Source organism: Centruroides vittatus, unplaced genomic scaffold, assembly GCF_030686945.1.
Source record: "Centruroides vittatus isolate TY-2023 unplaced genomic scaffold, ASM3068694v2 scaffold_324, whole genome shotgun sequence".
Classification (NCBI taxonomy): Eukaryota; Metazoa; Arthropoda; class Arachnida; order Scorpiones; family Buthidae; genus Centruroides; species Centruroides vittatus.
In genome coordinates, this window is record NW_027122701.1 from 2,508,934 (window position 1) to 2,529,112 (window position 20,179).

General features: G+C 34.5%; 1 protein-coding gene across 1 annotated transcript; it reads right to left on the minus strand.

Annotated features, from left to right (window-relative positions):
* Positions 1-253: 253 nt before the first annotated feature.
* Positions 254-19,762, minus strand: LOC136988278 (neurogenic protein big brain-like). Its single transcript, XM_067286161.1, has 5 exons — positions 19,140-19,762; positions 5,509-5,713; positions 3,266-3,346; positions 1,865-1,982; positions 254-926 (listed from the first exon to the last, which is right to left on the minus strand). Exons 1-5 carry the CDS (start codon positions 19,544-19,546, stop codon positions 625-627), a joined length of 1,113 nt encoding a protein of 370 aa, XP_067142262.1. The 5' UTR covers positions 19,547-19,762; the 3' UTR covers positions 254-624.
* Positions 19,763-20,179: the final 417 nt, after the last annotated feature.

The window sequence follows — 20,179 nt, forward strand, 5'->3', positions numbered from 1 at the left end:
GTAGAAATGTTGCGAACAACTTGGTCATCTTAACTCTTAATTGCTCGAACTCTTCTGTTTAATTACAGATTTAAAATGTTGGCAAATAAATCATTTGCGAGTGGAAACACACAATAACAATTACGAACTTGTTTGCTTCACGCTTTAGGATTATTCAGAAGATTGGAAAGGTTAAATTTCTTTTTTCCCCTCTTTCTTTCAAGTATGCTGCTCTGTTGAAATTTAATTCTTAGGTTAAAAAGAAGACAAAAAGTCCATCCGACAAATCGATTTTATTGACGGATTTATTTTTAGCAGCGATACATTTTCCGAAAAAAAAAAATAATAATAATAAAATAATTCTAACAATCGACATGAATTGTTTCGAGAATATGGATGTAGATAAAATGTCGTAAACCAAGAGCAAACACCTCCATCTTTGTAGAGATGCTAGTGTCAACTTTGACTAGCTGGTGCTGAACTAAAAAAAATAAGAAAAAAAAAGGAAAAAAGTCATCGCGATGAAATGTGCCTTGATTTCTTTATGTTTCTTAAAAAAACTCAATTAATATAACACTTTCTTTACAAAGGGATTGTCTGCTGACGTCGAGACGTCATCTTTGATTTATTATTTTTATTGTTTGCTTAGAATTTGGTAGATCCTGGTCCGTATTCCATTCTGCTCGGAACTGTTCTCATGGTAGTGGCGTATCTACTACCATAGACGCCGCTGGCATAGTTGGAAGAAGAAACACCATGGGATCCATAGACGGATTCTGAAGATGCTGGATAATTAGATGATGGTGTAGGGGAGTAAGTGTTGACTGCTGGTCGATAGTTATCGTAATGTTGGCGGCTATAATTGCTGGCACTTTGTGCTTGACTTGCGTTGCTGTACTTGTTGATTTTCGCTTCGGGATCTTCGTAATCGTCGTCTGTGTTGGATTCTACAAAAAATATATATATATTTCTTTTTCAGAATTTAGCGTTATTAACCGAAACTCTATCTCGTATAGACTCGATTTATCAGTCCCACAGCGCCAGGCAATCGTTTCTGTATTGAAGAGACTAAGCAACTATTCGGTAATCCCAGTTTTTCTCGAGAGATAAAGCAAAGTCGTTTCGTTCAATCTCTATTTTGCTTTTGGTTCACTCAATCTCAACGGGAACGTTCTACAACTCGAATGGAAACAGATCGAGCATTCCCGGATGTTATACTAAGGGGAAAAAGTCCACTAACAGCCCAGTTTGGCAAATAGTTCCCGGTGATGGAATTCGTATGGTGACAAGTTTAGCAGATATTCGATCGTCCGTCACGTCATCACTTACAACTGCCAATCCCAGTCTTCAATCTAATGATGTTACTCCCAAACTACTCCTTTGAGACGCGCTTTTACATGGATTTCCTTTTCTTACTACACCTTTAACTTTTACCCTTCTGGCAAATTTAGACATTTCTAACGTCTAAAAGAATTTTTCAGATATAAAATTGTCTAAATTACACCTCTAAAGTTTCATCAAAAGCTAGTAAAGTCTGTCTGAAATACCTAAATTCCAATGTAAGGTAGTTAAATATGGCAACTTTTACGTCTCGTATTCAAGAATAAACTAGAAATTTAAATTTTAAATTAATTTTAAAATATTTTACGACACTAGAAAAAAATATATATTTGACTCGAAAACTTCGTGTTTAAGACCTGAGAATTAATGTTTAAACTTCTTTTACGGACGAATTTTTCGCGTTTTTTTTTACAGGTTCCCTCTGAACAGAATTTAAAAATCTAGAAAGCGTAGGGAATTCTTAACAACGTGATAAACGAATAACCGATAAAATGACAATGATGATGCCTTTTAAATGACATCTCTCGGAATATAAAATAAATACCTCTGTCAATCTCATCCAGAGCTTCTTTCAGAGTTTTGGCAGTTTTCTTTGTGTCGAAGATGTACTCGTAGATGAGGCCAGCTAATGGTCCGCCGGTTAGGGGTCCAAACCAATAGACCTAAATAGCAATAATAATAATAATAATCACGATTAAAAAAAATAATACTTTGACTACAAATGATCAAATTCTCCTAAATATATACATTATATTTTTTTTTATATACATACATATTCTTAAAATCAGATTTTATCGATTATGCATCAGAGAACAAATTCGGATTTTTCTTTCCGAGTTTAAAAAGAAAAATACTAAAAATAGCGACGTAAAACAGAAATATTTTATTATATTTTTAAAAAAAAATTAAGTTAAGTTTCCATTTACACTTTTTCTATTCAAAGATCTAACTAGATCCGAATTTAATAATATAAGGTAAAACCTGCTTAAGCCGGACTCGCGCTGTATCAGATGATTTTCCTTCCTATCTCGACGAGTTTCCGTGTTAGACAGGTTTTACTACAACTCAAAATTTTTAAAAATAACAATAAAATAGTTTTTTAAATGCGAATGTAAATTTATTATTATTATAAAACAACTTCATATTTTGTCATTTTTACATTAATTTAATTCTTACACGTATAACGTGTAACGAATAAAAAAAGGGGGAGGAGGAGAAGAAGAAGGGGAAAATGTATTTATCTGAAAATGTTTAATTCGAGAAACTTTGCCAAAAAAAAGAAAAGAGAAAAACGAAAGAAAAAATGAAAAAATCATTTCATTACTGTAAATGGAAAATTTACATAATGAAAATTTTACAAAAATTCAAATATCAACATTTAAATAATAAAAGTAAACAATGCAAACTTTCAACATAATAATCGAAATTTTTACTAGAAAAAGTAACAGTAGATGGCATCACCTATATGCGCTTTGTATATTTTTTAAATAAGCAGGTTGTCTGGGTGAAAAATTTCAAAGAAATAAGTCTTAAACCGCATATATTTGTGATAGATTTCAGGAGAGAATCGATTCTAAACAAAACGGCTACTTCCTTTCTTTTGTCCTGATAAATATTCAAACTCCTTACCACGTGGGAAACACTAAAAACTTAAAAAATATATATAAAGAAAAGAATAAAGGTAGTTCTTCGTACGTGCATGGCTTGAAGAAACAGATTCTATCTCCAAATGGAATGGTTTTAAAACAGTTTGCATGCCAGGGAATCTTCCAACGTATTCATTATACATTAGTACAGCTATATATCACTCCCCAACCGGCTATTTATATGCATTTTTTATTAAAATTCAGTTGTTTAGAAATCTCACACGACCCTTTTTTAGCTCTTAATAATGATTTTAACACGATAAACCTTATCAAAATATATGCAGAGAGGAGTTACTTACCCAGTGGTGATTCCAATGGTTCATCACAAATGCAGGCCCTAACGAACGTGCAGGATTCATGGATGCGCCACTCGCTGGCATCTATAACGATATTATTTTCATAATTAATCAATTTTAAACAGGTTTCCAGGGATTTAAATGATAGATTCTTGCCTTAATTAGTATGAAATAATTTTTTTTTAAATAGTAAATTATTTTTTCGATATCTAAAGATCTAAATTGAGTTTATGTTCCTGTAAATTCTTTCAAACGGGACAAGATGCAGTTAACGCTGCGAGATCGAATGTTCCAGCTGTGCATTAAGCATGAACGACTTTGCCAGAAAAATCAATGATGCCTGATACTTTCTATGTTTCTATGTAAGTGATGGAAAAGAAATAGAAAAGCTTTTAAAATGACACAAACCAAATGTTATAGAATCTTTATGTATCGCGGTTCCAGAAAAAGCGCAACTGATCCAGTTCAATCTCCCTCTCTTCAGTTTCCTAACTACATAAAATTACTTTTAAAGTTTACCTTTTTTTTTAGATACCAGTAGAAGATGGTTGATTAAGTTGTGCGAGAAGGAACACAAACGTATTTGAAGTGTACACATAGACAGTACACGGAGTAAACTCCAAAGGGAGTTCTCTTTGAAAACATTTGTTAGTTTTAGAAAGATGCGGGATGTATAAAGGGCGTGTACTGTTCTTGTCAAGGTCAGCTGATTCTCGAGAACATTACATTATATAACTGCATAAATATATTCATTTTTGCTTTTTATTCGAATTTTATCTAATAATTTAACACGCATTTCTTTTCTGTTCACCCTGCGATTCAGTCTTCACCTCACGTTTCTCCTGATCTACAGCGAATCAGTTCGTAAGAATTTATTTTATTTATTTATTTTTTCGACTTTTCCTTAACACAAACAGCAGAAATTTTTTATCTATAAAAAGTTTGTTGTCTTATAGCATAGGATAGTAAGAGGAAACAATGTAAACGTGACAAAAACTTTTACATTTCTACTTAAACAATTAAAGATTTAAATAAAATGCTAGTATACCGAGAAATCAATAAAAGAAAGTGTAGGAAAAGTTGAATTTTCTTTTAATTTAAAGCAAAATTTAATTATAAAGTTTTTAACAAGGTTCTATAAGTGGGAATGTGAAGCACAGTTAAGTGCTTTGGTGATCTTTAAAGAAGAATCGGAAAGGGTAGCAGATGGCAATGTCAGCAATGGAAACGAGACTGTCAAGGACTAGGTTGATGTCACCACCGGCATCACGATAAAGGGAATTTATGATTTTCCAACAAGTAGTTGGTTTCTACGATATTCTATAACTGATAGAAATTTATCTTTCCAAAAACTCGTCTTTGATCGATATAACGCAGCATGATGATCGCCAAATATGCAAAGAATCTGTTAATTTAAATTCTAACAGAAGACGGGAATACAATTTATTATTATTATAACAATACTTCCGTGTATACATAAATGCTAAAAGTTAAAATCTGCATCAGGGGAAACATTCTAAAGAAGAAAATGATTCGACTACTGAAGAAGAATTTAATAGAAACTTCCTAGTTTAAAATAATTTAATTGGGAGTTAAAGCTTTAAAAAAGTAAATAAATATTGGTATTTTATCTGGATCGTATCAAGGATTATAGGATAAACAAGTTGACAGTCGAAGAAAATTGTAAGGGAAAGTACATCACATCAATCCATCGGGAATCGGATCAGAGCTAACATTTGCAGGATACACAGCTTTGGAATCGAACAGGAATTTCAGGATCAATTCCGGAATTCTATCCTTGGATACCGAACCCATAATCGCTGTTAAGTATCCGAATTACGAATCCAATAACATCGATTGTAATTTCTAAACTTGTTGAAAAATCGATTACAAATGTTTACCTTTCGATACGTAAAAATCTAACTGACCCTAATCGATTTTTTATATAACTTTACTAACACACGAAACCCTAAAAAGACCTTTTTTAAAGGAAAAACCAGTTTAAACTCGCTGTAATTTTATTTATTTATTACAGTTTTAACAAGGAAATAACAAATTTATTAAAAATGAATCGGGCTTTAGTTGAATGAATGATTAAAAAAAAACAAAACAAAGAAAATGTCGAAAGTATTTTAAGTTTACTAAAAATAAATAGAACGTTAATAGGGTTTACAAATTTAATTTGGTAGAGGCCATAGAGGAAACGTTTGTTAAGTAATTTAGAAGATTTATGTACGATTACTCACCCCTGTGATGGAACAAGCCAAATAGGCTATACCAATAGCTAGAGAATCGCTGCCTAGAGATTTCCTATTGGGGTCTAGAGTGGCGAATACTGTGAAGACGACAACGAACGTCAGAACGAACTCGACCCCAAACGCTTGCCATGGACCCAGTGACGAATAAACTACGCTGCTCCCCAGTGCTCCCTGATGTCCTGGAACTGTTACACTGAAAGAAAAAATGCATACATATATACATTATGGATGTAATGAAACATTAATTAAGTCGAACCGAGAATTTATGTTAATAGAATAATTGCTGAGAATAGCACCAGATGATTTTACTCGTCTTAATTACAGTTTTATACAGGAAAACGTAACGAATTTTTTTTTTAAATTTAACTGTGTAGATCTGCGTGCAAAATTTTAGATAATTGCCATGTAATTAATATGCGAGGTATGGAAAGGATCATTTTTGTTAATTGTAAAAAAACACTCCGGGTGCGGCTGTTAATTAATGCTCCTGGTCAAATCTACTTTGATGAATAATCAATAAATCTATATAACTGATAATTTTTTTTTTGCCGTATAAAATGATTAAGTTTAGCAAATTTTCTTCCTGAAAGGCTTTAAAATTACTGAAGTTTTTACTTTCCTTGCAGTCATGGTAACCATTTTCTTCCATAAATATCTTTCCTACAAAAACTGGCTACCATTCCTCCCCCCATAAGAAACACACAACTATTGTATTTTCCTTTATGGGAAAAGTATGGAAGAATCTCTCAAATTTCCTATAAAAATAACAAATTTTCAAAAAAATCTGTAGTTTCGATAAAAATTTACTCGGGAAATGTAGCTGCTTTATAAAATGGATTCTCCCCCCCCAAAAAAAGGAATTGTTTTAGGACGATGACAATTTTCCTCCTTAAAACAACTAAGCTATAGAAATTGTATTCTTTTTTATTTAAAAAATTGAATTGTTCTATAATTATAATAGTAATTCTCTTCTAAAGCAAGTTACATGCTCAGCAATGTAACAAAATTCACCTTACTATATATATATATATGTATATATATACCCTACAATAGGATCTACAGTTTAAACTGTAGATCTAATATATTAGAGTTAAGTATAGATTTCTTTTTAAAAATTGATTTTATTTTAAATCCGTTTTACAAAAATGGTAAAAAATTCTCTTCTGATAAATTGGTAGCAATTTTTCCTATATAAGAAAAGGAGACTATTCTGTATTTTCCATTACCTACAGCCTACGTTAACAGATCAAATATAGAGCTTCTCTCTCGTAACACAATAAGAAATACTTGAAAAATAATTAATCGAAATAAAATTTATAATTTAAACAGATTTATAGTCGCAGTGATTTAACTTTAAAGAAAATTTAGAAAAAGTTGAGAAGTCTCAAGGGTATAGAGACGAAGATATAACGAGAAGACAATCGGGTGCATGCTGAGAAACTGTTGTGTAAGACATCAGCCAAGTTGCAACAAGACAGCTCCATACATCGATAAGAGTTGGAGAGGGTAGAATAGAAGACATTGACAGTTGCTAGTTGGATACATCCAGTGACAGTTCGTCCCTTGAGAATGTGACAAAGCTGTCACAAGAACTAGTTGTCGGACCCAGATGACTATAGACTTTACCGGATAAGGAAAAAAAAGTAGTAATAAATTGTTATTTACTTCGTAAAGTAGGCCGGATATATATGTACTAGATTGCGAATTTAGTTCGATACAAACGTAAATATTTTACACTTTTCCAATTTCTTACAAAGACACTTATGGAGGGCGATGCGACAACGATATTTACAATCAAGAAAAATTTCTATTCCCTCCTCCTATATTGGGTCAAAAACTATAGAAATCTTTATGCTCCGTCGAAAATTACCGCCAGTTTTCCAGGTAAGAATAAAAATAAAATGAGATTCAGAAATGTCGACTTAATTAACTCGAAAATGACATCATAAAATTGCTCCATTTTGACGTCTGAAAAATACGAAGTATTTTTTTTTTATTTTATGTCTATAATAAATTTAATAACAAAGAATATTATTGATTAGGAAACATTTTTCATGTGTATCTACAGGTTAACAACCAGATTCCATTAGAGAAAGTATTCTATTAAAGTAAATAAGAAAATAAACAGGTTAATAAGGAAAGCATCCTAGCTATTTTCGGTATTCAATATGCTTAAACAGGCGAATCAAATAGAGAAATAATCGATAATCTTTTGTTAAGTGACATTTACTCAATCTCCAGGAAGATCCTTATGTAATCAAGGATCATTTATCCAACTATCAACGTAAATTTTCTCTTATAAATCATCAACTTCTCTGAAAAGTGGGGTTATAATCGCTTCCATTTGTCTAATAAAATCTCTCTCCACAAATAAAACTCAATTATTTTATGGAAAGAATTGTTAGAATTCGTTTGAAAATTCGCTATTCTTTTTTTAAGATAATAAATTAATTAATTATTAAACGTGTAAAAAGTGATGAATGCAATAGGGAAAATAACAATAGGAAGAGCATTTAAATCGGACGCAGTTGACAAAGCAGTTAACTATGTGAAGAGAAGTAAATTGCACGTGGAAACAATGTATGTAGTGACTGTTACATTCAGGCTATTTCTGTCAAAAAGACAAAAGGGAGAAAGGAAAAAAATCACTCGATAAGAGACCCTCTCTGAGTTACAGTCGGCGCCAGAAGAAACAATAGATTTCCTTAGTTCACCGGTTAAACACGCCACTTTGAGGTGCATCTACCCGTTCAGAGAATAGGAATATGTTATATTCACCCCCAAAACAAGTTGGTGTTTTCTTTTTTTTCTTTGTTTATTTTTTATTTGAGGTCCGAGCACGTCAATAGCACGCCTCTAGAATTTAAGAACACACATTTCTGCCAGAACCCCAACAGAAAATACTCTAGGGATGCGTACGGGTGTATAAACCAATGCATAAACTGGAATCGTAAAGGATGAGAAATAATATGGTTAGAGAGATAGCGGCATAGGAACACATTCAAAAGTGCTGTGAGGATGAATATAAGCAGAAACAAACATGCCCGTTTGTGGGGATGCCAGTAACCAAAGCAGATAAGAGAAGGGATAATGGCGTTATAAGGGTTTAAAAATTTAATTGAATTAAATTTTAAAGAATAATATTCGGATCGTTTTACTTTAAAACGATCTTTTTGCCTTTCTAAATCGATTTCAAGTTAGGTTTTTCTCAAGATTTGTGTAATTTTAACTCGATCGAATGGGATTTTTTGACACGTTGAAAGGAATTAAATGCGTCGGCAGTGAAAAAGAAAAAAAAAAGGAGATTAAGAAAAGATTATATCTAATGGAAAACGGATTATACTCTGCGGTTTTTGATGCATATTTTAAAGTAATATTTACATTAAGTCGCCAAAGATGTTTCGTGTGATATTAATTAAATCATTTATATTCGGAAAATATAAAAGTCTTACTTAAAAAGTGAAAAATTGGATGTTAATAAACCTTCGGGGGACAGGGGTGGATTTAGGGGTAGTTGCATCCCCAGTAAAGATGGGCTCCTCAGATATTAAAAAAATTTTGTAAGGCACCCCCTCTAAAGATTTCTATATCCACCACTGTCGGGGGAGTAAAAGGATTATAGATAACCATCGATTCCGGGTAGAAATTCTCAGAAGACATTTCGTTCAGATGAACTACGTAGCAAATGGTTGGGCATCATTCAAACAAAAGTTATCGCTCCGATAATTCAAAACTGCTTACCGATTATCAGTGATTAATAATAGAAAAGTAGTAATAAGAAAAAAAAAACAACACGACGCAATGGCACATTTTGGATGAATTCCAACATTTTCCTGTTCGTTTCATTCTTCCGGACGTTTGCTACCGGTTGTATAAATGCCCTATCAACCGGAAAAGCGATAGAGGACGGTGGAGCCAAATAAGAATAATTTAACCAGTAAATTGGTGTTTGTAATATATGAGCGAAACGTCGATGATGTCGGATTGTTAATTATGCTGTCTACTGGTAAAAGGAGATGTGGCGTTAGGAGAGATCAAGGAGAAACTAATTGTCTTGCCGAGTTTTAAAAATGCCACCCATCACGCAAAGGTATTACTTTTATAACATTGCTCAATTTAGCAATTTGCCAGTGGATTTTTTTCTTGCTTCCTACTATTATATATAAAACAGCATGATTATTTGCAGCATCGTTTGTTTGTCACTAGTCGTTGATAGATGAAGTTGACGCTTATTTTAAATGGAAAAATCTTAATATCTTCTGGGCAGATCTAAAATGAGAAAGGATGGATGAAGAGGTGTGCTTCAAAACTAAGTTATTAAATCATTTATTATTATTATACGCGTGGTTTCTTTTATATTAAAATGATTTAGATTAGATATTTTTTTTCTAGTTGCGTACCGTACAAGGATATGGAAACGGAATGAGGGTGGCATTTTCCATTCACGCTGCTAGTCTTTCGGGCATCTGGCATTTTACAATAATGGGTGTGACTGTTCGTGAAGTGACAAGATCCTATCCCATCCTATACACGCGCACGCTTCCCCTTATTTCCCATATGGAGTCGACCGTCCTTTGGGACTTCGCCTGCATTTGATATTTTGCGATCCACCCATAAGGCGTCGCATCGTGTTGGAAAGCGAAAATCAGTACTTTCAGGGGGGCGAGTACTCTGGCTGGGTCACAGGCCACGAGTTTGTGGGTGTTGGCGCCGTCCATAAACCTCTTCCCGTGTATAATTACCTGTTGAAGTACGTCCTGTGTAGTCACCATCCTGCTTACCTTTTAAGGGGGTTCCTTTGAGTTTAGAGCACTCAGAAACACCCCAATTGTCTATTGGTTCCGTTTGGCAATAAAATAGGCCTTTAAAAAGCCAAAATAAGATACCAATGAGGGCCGCTTAGTTAAAATTTCAAGAGCGAATCTCGATCTATTCGCTAGAGAATGGTGTGCAATTAAAACGGATTATGAACGTGTTTATCACGCTCTCTGCATCCGTGTTATTGAACAAATTACCTAAACTTAATGCTTTTTAGAAAGTCCCTATTCTTAATTAACAATTAAAGTAGATTAAACATAGATATATCCTGTTTAGAAGCACACGTTGATGACTCCTACATTAAAAAGATGTATGTGAAGTAGTGAACTTTAATCGGAGAAACAGCATACTTGACCTTAGGACGTTCACCTTTGTAAGATTCATTGGACCTCTCTCGGTCTGAGTTGATGAAAAAAAGAAAAAAGATGGGAAAAACAAGTTTTAAAAATCTGCACTCAACATTTAACAGGCTACCGGATCAATATTAAGACCTTTATATATACAAAAAAAAAAAATGGTTTAAAATCTCTGGAAAGTTATTTTAAAAATATGTAGATGTTGAGAAGAATAATTTTTCTTTTTTAAAATAAATACCCAAGATGACAAGTAAATAGGTTAATTGAAATTAAAAAGAACACCTGACAGCATCGAAGTTTTATTTTTACATATTTTAAGTAACAAAAATGTATAATAATTTGGTAAAGAAGGTAATGATGTTTTCTAATGACATAACTTAGATAGAAACGAGAAGTTGATTGAAGTTTTATGAGTCTTCTGATAATGTTTATTTATTGACATATGTTTCTGAAAGATTATTCCATGGATGTATGAATAAAATTGGAAATCCTCTGTTTTACTACATGCAAAATTTGCTTAAAAATCATTTCGCAAAATCTGATTTTAGCCTGAATAAATCATACAAACGAATAACCTTATACCATTACAGACTCGGCTTAAGTGTTTACAGTGCATATTTACTTTATGTAAATGCATCAAATGTTTACAAATCAGCAATAACAATACACATCTGTTAACACAGTTTTCCTCTTTATATTTCGTATTTGCCGGCTGCACCCAATTTTCCAAAGGCATTTTTGAAAAAATTATATATTTGCCAGCGTATAAGACGTACCCCAATCTTCTTATTAATAAACAACGAGAAGATAAGTAAAATGTTAATTTTTCTAGATAATAAGTTAACTGGTAATTTTCTGACACGATTAAATGGATATTTCTAACTAGAAATGCCTATTTAACCCAATCATTTGATGGGAAAAAATCATTAAAATATAATGGGTAGTTTATGGCATTGCTGCGATTTAGTTAATGAAGGAGTACAACTCATTGCCATAATTAAAACTAACCTTTGTTTCTTTGGTCAGGATGAGGGAATCGATAGATAAAATGTCTTCAATTTAAGATTAACTTATACTTTATGCTTAATACTTGTAGCTTATATCCATCATGTGCTACAAATACCAAGAATATATTTCACTACCCTATAGAGAATACATTGTCCATGTCAAACTTCATTTAACTAATTAGTAAAATGAACTAACATTCGCTACTAATATATTCCAGTAACATAATACTCGATACATAACTTGACAGACTTGGGATGGTTCCAGTTTGAGGGGACATTTCTCTAATTCGGATCAGTACCGGATTGCCCACTATGCAGGCAAGAAACATGATAAGGACCCAGAAATTGGAAAAATAAAGCAAATTATGCAGGAGCCCCCTCTTTTGCGCCTAGGAACCGTAGAAGGTCTTAATCCTCCACCGATTCGGATATTATTAAATTTCTAGTTCATTTAAGCGCAAGAGAAACAAAACATCATTCAATATATTTATACAATATTAATGATATTAAATTTTAGGTAATACTAATTTTAAATTCTTATTATTTTCGTAAATTCCAAGACAGACAACCAGACAAACTTTGCACTATCGACTTATTTGGTATATATTAGTTTGCTTAGATTCCACCTTATCTTTGGTAAAATATCTACAACATCTGAAATATTTGTAACATCAAAACACGTTATTTATGTTGAAAATCTTATCTATATCAAACATTAGTAACATACACAAGAACCATTAAATTTGTAGGCATACGTAAAATTCATAATTCTATTACAGTAAACATAATAAATTATTTAAACTTACATCAAACGTAGTATATTTTGTAACACTTACAACATACATCGAGCCATTTGTGTACGAAGCACCCCCCATAAATCTGTTATTTCATACCATTTTTTTTAAATCCAGTTAATATATCAAATTATTTAAAACCGTTATAAGCGACAAGACGTCATTTTTTGAAGGATTATTTATTGAAACTTTGATATAATTGGACGGAGGGGGAGAAAAAAAAATTACTTTCAGTAGGTCACGTCAGCCTTTGCAATGACTTCCTGTGGCCGTTGTACCCTGGGACTGGTTTTTCTGTTTGTTCTAGTGTATAAGGTCGAAGGACGTTAAAAGGTCTTTTTATTTACGAAGATAGAAATTAAGTTTATTTGTCTAAGGCTCGTGTAAACAAAACGGGAACTTTTTAACTAGCTTAATATAATTTAAAATAAAATAAGAGAGGAAAGTTTATTAAAATAAAATAAAATAAATAAATAAAAATATATGTAGACGTAACGACATACGTAACAACCTTTATTAAAAAGCGAAAGCGTATTTACTTGCGCTTCGGTTTCTTTTTTTTTTCTTTCTGCGAATCACATTCAGGTCACTGTCCGTGTGACGTCACGGAAAACGATCGAATTCTTTCCTAGAAACAGTAACAATTTCGTAGGCAGCGTGTCACGATGCACCTTTCTGAAATAATATCGATTGAGAGCGATGTTAAAACGCACTTTTGGGACGTTGGATGCGTTTGATTAATACAGTATTATCTGCTGTCTTCGCCATAATTTTTCACCCATGAATTATGGAAAGTCTGACTTCACAAGTCGTTACCATAGATTTATATTATTAACTTTTAAAAACGTAAGTCCTGCGGCAGTCTATTTACGGTTCTAGAATTATCGGATTGTGTGTGTGTGTGTGAGCGTCTGTACGATTTTATTGAACATAAAACGAGAGTTACAGTTACCTAAGAAGAGCCATTAACTTATTGTCGAAGTCGTAAATATAAGGAGTAGGCAAAAACCTTATATTATAATACGATATTAAGTGTTACAAGCTGGCAGCAGTCAGTCATTTAGAGGCTGGTCATGCCTAGAACCGCTCTTAATTATCGTTAATTTATAATTTGGGATATAATTTTTACAGCTGGATATTGTAGCGAGTTTGAAATATTTTCCACGTAAAGCTGTAAAATATGCATGTTTGGGGGTTAGTGATTCGATCCTTTATGAAACAAGCCATTAAGAAGAGCAGAAGAGCGTTCCCACGGTGCTAGAATGGTCAGACTTCTGTCCCGTTATCATTTCAACTTCTGGGAGTAATTACAGATGGGGTCTGTGGTACTGCACGTGTTCGCTACAATCGTCCAAAAGCAGAGAGAGAGAATTCTGTAGCCTGCAGCACAAAGAAGCATTTTACTATCCGATCGAAACGTAATTTCTCCTAATCCTATTTTTATTCTTGGAAATATGCTTATAAATTCTATACTCGTGCGCGATATTAACTACCGACTCCATTATGGAAAATTTAAAATGATTAAGAAAAATGGCGCGGGGGAAAAACGCCTGGAAATATTTTAAAATCGTCAAAACGTTCGTTAAATTAATAAAAATAAATATTAAAAAAAATCTGGTTGTATTAAAAGGAAATTGTGTGGTTTGGTTGGCCGCATCAGAGTGACGAGGGTGGAAATAGTGGGGCACACGAAGGGTCCAGGAAGATGGGTGACCCAACGACCAGTTTCTCTAATCAGGACATCCTACTATTCACTTTTTATAATCGACAGTCCGAAGAAAATAGCATTGTCATTCACGTGGTGACAATTTAAAGTAATTCTTTTGAATTTTATCAATTGATTCTTTGTCAGTTTTCGTCATTACTTCACGTTATTTCGTAAGGCACTCGCCCCGCATCAATCTAAATTCATTCGGACGTCGTTACTTATAAAATATATAAATCTCGTTAACGACGCGCGAATACGAACATCAATTAATTTTTCCATCGCCGGGAAGGAAAAAATAATAATAAAAAATACATAAATTAGATTCAGACTTTTGAAACTTTGATCAATCTGTCACAGACATTCGCAGAATTCCTGCACTTTTACACGTTTGATAGATTAATAAATTGCTTTATGCTATTCGCCACGGTCAATTTACTTTCGTCTCTCGACGCTTCTTTATGAGATGCTGCGGCTGTTGGACCGAAAAAATAAAAAATAAAAATAAAAGAAAGAAGGAAAACCACCGCACAAAATCGACTTTGGTCTAAGACAGAAGCGAAGCAAGATTAATAAGAAGCTTTGAGAATTGAGAGTGGAAGGTGAGAAGGAAGAAAAAATAATAAAAAAAGCATCGATTTGTCAACGGATTCGGCTGACCGTATAAACCTCTTTGGCTATCTGCCAACAGAGCACATGTTGCATCAGCCAGACTTCAAATTGGTGCAATAGATGGCGACAAGTGTCTACGCTCCATTTGACACAGGTAAGAACTGTCAAAAAGGTAACAAGAAAAAGTAAAAAAGATACAAGTAATGTCTAGATGTTTATCAAAAGTCGGCCGGTGTTGAAGCGCCGAGAAACTTCTTTTTCTGAAAGCTCCAGTGTTTTAAAATACTTTACGCTCTACTGACCTAGTAAAAAAAAAACTGAAATAATGTGTCGCAGCAAACGCTATATTACGACTTCCGCTATTACAAAAACTGGCGAGCGCGCGCGTGTTACATGTGTATGCCACGTGCGCTTATGTCACCGCGCTTATCCATCTGGTGTCTGGCGCCGCATAGAAAACATCCATGCTAATGAATAGAGAGTATGACGTACGAATCAATTAAAGTATCATAATGGGTCTGGCGGTTTTAATACGGCTGCCACTTCAGACGGGGCGACGACAAATGCAGGTACCTGTTTGACGTAACGGGGATCCTTGCCTTTTTTGTTTCCACGAGAGGCCACTCGTGAGCGAGCGAAGACACTGTTGACACTCGGTACGAGCCGATACGACTTAAGTGCCACTTTAAAGTATTTCTGTAGCACCCATTGTAATGTAGGTGAGAGGTATGTCCTTCCACTTAACGCTCGCAGCCATGTAGACGTCACAAAGCAGAAACTGTATCATAAAAGCGCGTTTATGCCTCTGTCGGAGATTTGTCGATCCTTATCTATAAACTCTACTATTCACACTTTTAGCTAATAAGAGTCGTAACGGTTTTTCTTATTGTTTGCAGCTAAACTTTTAGGCATTAAATTTAAAGCCGCTCTTATCGAAATTTAATATAATAAGAGCCCGCATCTACCGTGTTTATTAAACTCTAGCACCACTTCTGCCGGCGAAAAAATCGTATAAATTACCATCCGCATTGTTTCGTTATCGCAGTGACGTAATTAACCACAACTTTGAACATATTATGATAATAAACTAAACAATATTCTTTCACCAACAAATTTCACAACTAATTTCGTATTTAATAATTCTCTATCTGTAATTGAGAGCGTTATCGTTAATCATTGAACAGATTAATTATTCATTAATAATTGTAAGCATTTGCACGGTTAGTCTCTTATTTATCATATTAAGTGGCCATTAAAGTGGGTTTGACGTTCGTCAGAGTAAAATATTACTTCTCCCCCCAAAAAAGGGTTTCGAAAACAAAGAGGAGTGGTGTTTAGAATTAGCCAGTTAACTGTGTTTCTGTTTAATGCTGTGTGTAAATAGGTAGAGAGGAAATTTAGTAGGAGAAAAATAATAAAAAAGAAAGGAAATCGTTATTAGATTACATATTGAATTCATTACACGAGAGACTAAAGCGTAGAGTAGGAAAAGACGGCGTGTTTACACACTCTTACAGATAAAAGAACATCACACTAACCACTGTCTTTTAATTAAGTTTACCAGGAAAACTACAAGATTTAAATTATGAAGAAAGATCGAAATTAAAAGATCGAATTACATCCAAAGAAAACGTGACTTTTAACCGAGAATTACTGGCACAGATGCGTCTAGATTGATCTATGGCTAGTTTGCATTATCCTCACTAGCATAATTAACAGCAGTATCGGAGCAACGACCAAGTTATGGCACAGTTTGATATTGTTTCCGTTTACAAACGCTCACAATTCATGCTTTTGCGTGTAATATTTAAGCATTTTAACAATGAATGCGACCAATTATTATGACCGGAAATTAGCCGGAAATGGTCATTTCCAAATGACATCCACCGCATGTGTTTCGGAACCTTTTACATTAGCGTGTAAATGACCAAACAAATCAGACTATTTTTTAAATAGCATTTTTAATGCATAGTTATTTTTAAAAAATTCGCTTTCATCTCGTTATTGGACTAATTTATGGTTTTTAGTGGTTACGGGGAACGATGGGCTTCTCTGTCAAAGAAAATTAAGGTCGAAGACACTACGTGACCGAAAGATATAGCAATAACTAGCAACTTTACCAATTAAAACTCGACATTTGGAACTTTTAGGACGACTTAATTGCTTTTCTTGGTCTAATGGAGTGCGTGATCGATAGATAAGTCTTTAATCTTCATTTATACTGCATTCACTAAATGAATCCTGATTCTGATAAATCCTGGATTATTCAACAAAAAATATCAATTTAAAAGTTGGAGGGAAAAAAAATTCGTTCCGATCGATGGCCAAATTAATGCAATAAAAATTTTAAAATTTTCTGCAATTTACGTGTCACTCTACCTGATAAAATGTGTAGAAAAACCTAGCAAATATGTTGCAAACCTTGAAAATTTTTTACACTTTCTCTCGCTCTGAATCAGTTAAACTGTAACAACGAGTAGTTGTGTGAGTTAAGTCGGATCTAAAATTAACTCGACCGTTTGTTTGTCCAAACTTTGAGCATTTGCCTGACAATTTAGGGGAAGCTACTAGACACAAATCTAGTAGCTCGAATACCGGAGAGAATTTAAGCACTGTCATCAGAGAAAAAAACTTACAAAATGACTCATCAAAACATTGAATCATTGGATCTCTCTATCTAAATTTCAAATGGGTTTCGGAGAGTAAAAATCTTTGTAATTACGTCACACGGTAGAGTATTTTAATTATCATAATAACGACGAAAGAAAACATTCCAAGAACTCCGATAAATATTACAATCTTATCTGCTATAAACGAAATTATCTAGGGACAATTACTGTCCTGATCCACTTGTGACCCATAATTTAGCGACCACATTGACACACCCCATGCTACCGAGACGTGGTGGGATTTGCTTGTCAGCTTTGATGACTTGAATACCGGTTTAAGTTCGACTTGGAACTATTTTAACAGCACCGTAAATAGGAATTTAATTGGTAAAACCGTCGGGGGAAAGATCCCGTAATTAAAACCATTCTTGTTATAAAATGCGACAAGACGAATCAACATTAGAGCAATAATAGGGCTTAGGAAAAGGGCAAGTATATTCTTTCGAGTCGATAATCTCGTTGGGAAGTCGTAAAAGTGTTTTGTCATTCGGAATTAAACGAGCCATCTTCGTATCTGTTGTGTAGTCAGTCACTCGGGGGTTTTGCAGAACGATCGTGACGCGCTAATGAGAAACCGCCAAGGCTTCCCACGCTCAGACTAAAGAGGGTGTAGGGTCAAGGCCAGATTTCGTAAGAACGTTAAAAAAATAAAACATACACTCGTCAAAATCTCCCGGGGGGTACTAAGTATAAAGAACTATGCCCTTACGCGCCAATTCAATAAAAATCAGGCGCGACCCGGGGTATCACCGCGGTTCCCGACTTCTAGTTTTATACACTTCTAATTAATAATCCCTGCGGCTATTAAAGGGGTTTGAGTCTTTAGAGAGAGACCATTCACTCGTTCAAGGTGAAAACGAGGTCTACTTCCGGTGTGCTATCTAAACAACGATAAGAGCCGCACATGTGTGTGTGGGAATATCTTTTCAGATTTTAATTAGAAGAGGGTGGAGGACAGGAAATAGCAGTGGAAGGAGAAATCACACGGGAAACTGTCAATTCTTGGTATATCAAACACACTTTATTACTGTCAACAAATTCGGGGAGGGGGAAACGATCGAGCATTCGTTCCAAGGGTGGTGATGTCAAAAATCTTTGCAGACTTAACAAGATCCAATTTTAAAGACGTATCGTCGATAAACTTTTTATCTTATCGGCAACCTTTGACTTTTAACCAGATGGTAATCTCGAAAGTTTCCACATAAGCTGGCTCCGGAGTCATATTGTCGCGATAGAGCGATAGTCAACATAATAATCACGCAAATGTCACCGCTTCGATTTTTACAAACGATATATTACCGACCGGCGTAAACGTAGAGTCGACGATGTCAAAGTGGCGTATACTCGCACCACACTCACACCACTTTTGTTCGGTCGAAAGTCGGCCAAATTTGGCGGGAATATACACCAATTACCCGAGGGTCTTTTCCGTTGCGCATCATTAATTAAATTTCCTTCCTTAATTAACCCGATGTATACACGAAGGAGATAAGAGATAGATCTATATTTAATCCAATAAAACGAGTGAGCAGACCATAATTCAATTAACGCTCTGTATATAAGATGTACGGGCGATTAACACGTGGTCCGAGAAAAGTTTAATTTAAACACACACACAGTTTATTTATAAAAAAAAAGGTAATTTAACGTCTACTTACCCGTATAGTAAAGCAGCTCCAGCGATGGCTCCACCACATTGTGCTGTTATATATAATAACGCCCTGAGAGGCGTTATTTTCTGTGTTACGAATGCTGCAAAGGTGACTGCCGGGTTCACGTGTGCACCAGATATGTGTCCGAAACACTGAGATAGGGTGGCCATAGTCATACCACTGCTTATAGCTTTTTCTAAAACGCCCGGTTTCCGTTCGGACCAGACCACGTGCGAGCCACACAAAATAAAAACGTAGAAAAACGACGCAAGGCACTCGGCAATGATGCCTCGCCAGAATTCTAATGTTCGTACTTCATCTTTCATGGATTTCTTACGATTTACCTGATTTCGAACGTGTTCGACCTTGTCTAACAGGTGTAGGAAAAACGATTCCAAAGTCACCACAGCCATGACCTAAACTGGTTATTCAATAATGGCTTTAACTGTTTCGTCACTTGAAACACCTCATCTCTCTTTCTCCTCTGGCCGCAATTCGTCGGATACCAGTTCGGGTGTGCAGTTTTACACTAATTAGCGTTGCTTGGATACGGCGCTGCAAGGTGCTCGACCGAATCCCCGCAGCTTGAATGACAACAGACGGACACTTCGCCGTCTGTACACTGCGCATGCAGCTAGCAAGGTGGAGCGCCAGCGATCGTAGCCCCCTACCGGACAAATCTACGAACGGAGTTTTTTCCTCCGTCGGTAGTATTATTAACGTTTTTTTTCTTTAAAAAAAAACTACGCATTAAACTCTTCGTAAAATGTTTTATAGCTAAATTCTCAGTAAAAATGATAGTATAATAATAAATTTACCGAATGGGAAAATAATTAGGTAGATTTAAAATTTTTTTTTCTTTCAAGAATTATCTAATCCTTTATATATTCGCCATTTACTAGTTGGCTCCGTGGAAATAGCACCTCTATTCTTTAAAAAGTCGTTAAATTCTTAAAGAGAGAAAGAGAAAAAGAGAGAGATTCATTCTTAAACTGTGGAGTAATTTGCGAATTTATTATTATATATTTTTTAAAGTACTAAAATAA

Coding starts and splice junctions, on each gene's coding strand:
- LOC136988278 (XM_067286161.1), bottom strand. CDS start 19,546: ATGGCTGTGGTGACTTTGGAATCGTTTTTCCTACACCTGTTAGACAAG. Junction 5,714..19,139: donor GGAGCTGCTTTACTATACGG/GTAAGTAGACGT, acceptor TTTTTCTTTCAG/TGTAACAGTTCCAGGACATC. Junction 1,983..3,265: donor ACCATTGGAATCACCACTGG/GTAAGTAACTCC, acceptor ATTGCTATTTAG/GTCTATTGGTTTGGACCCCT.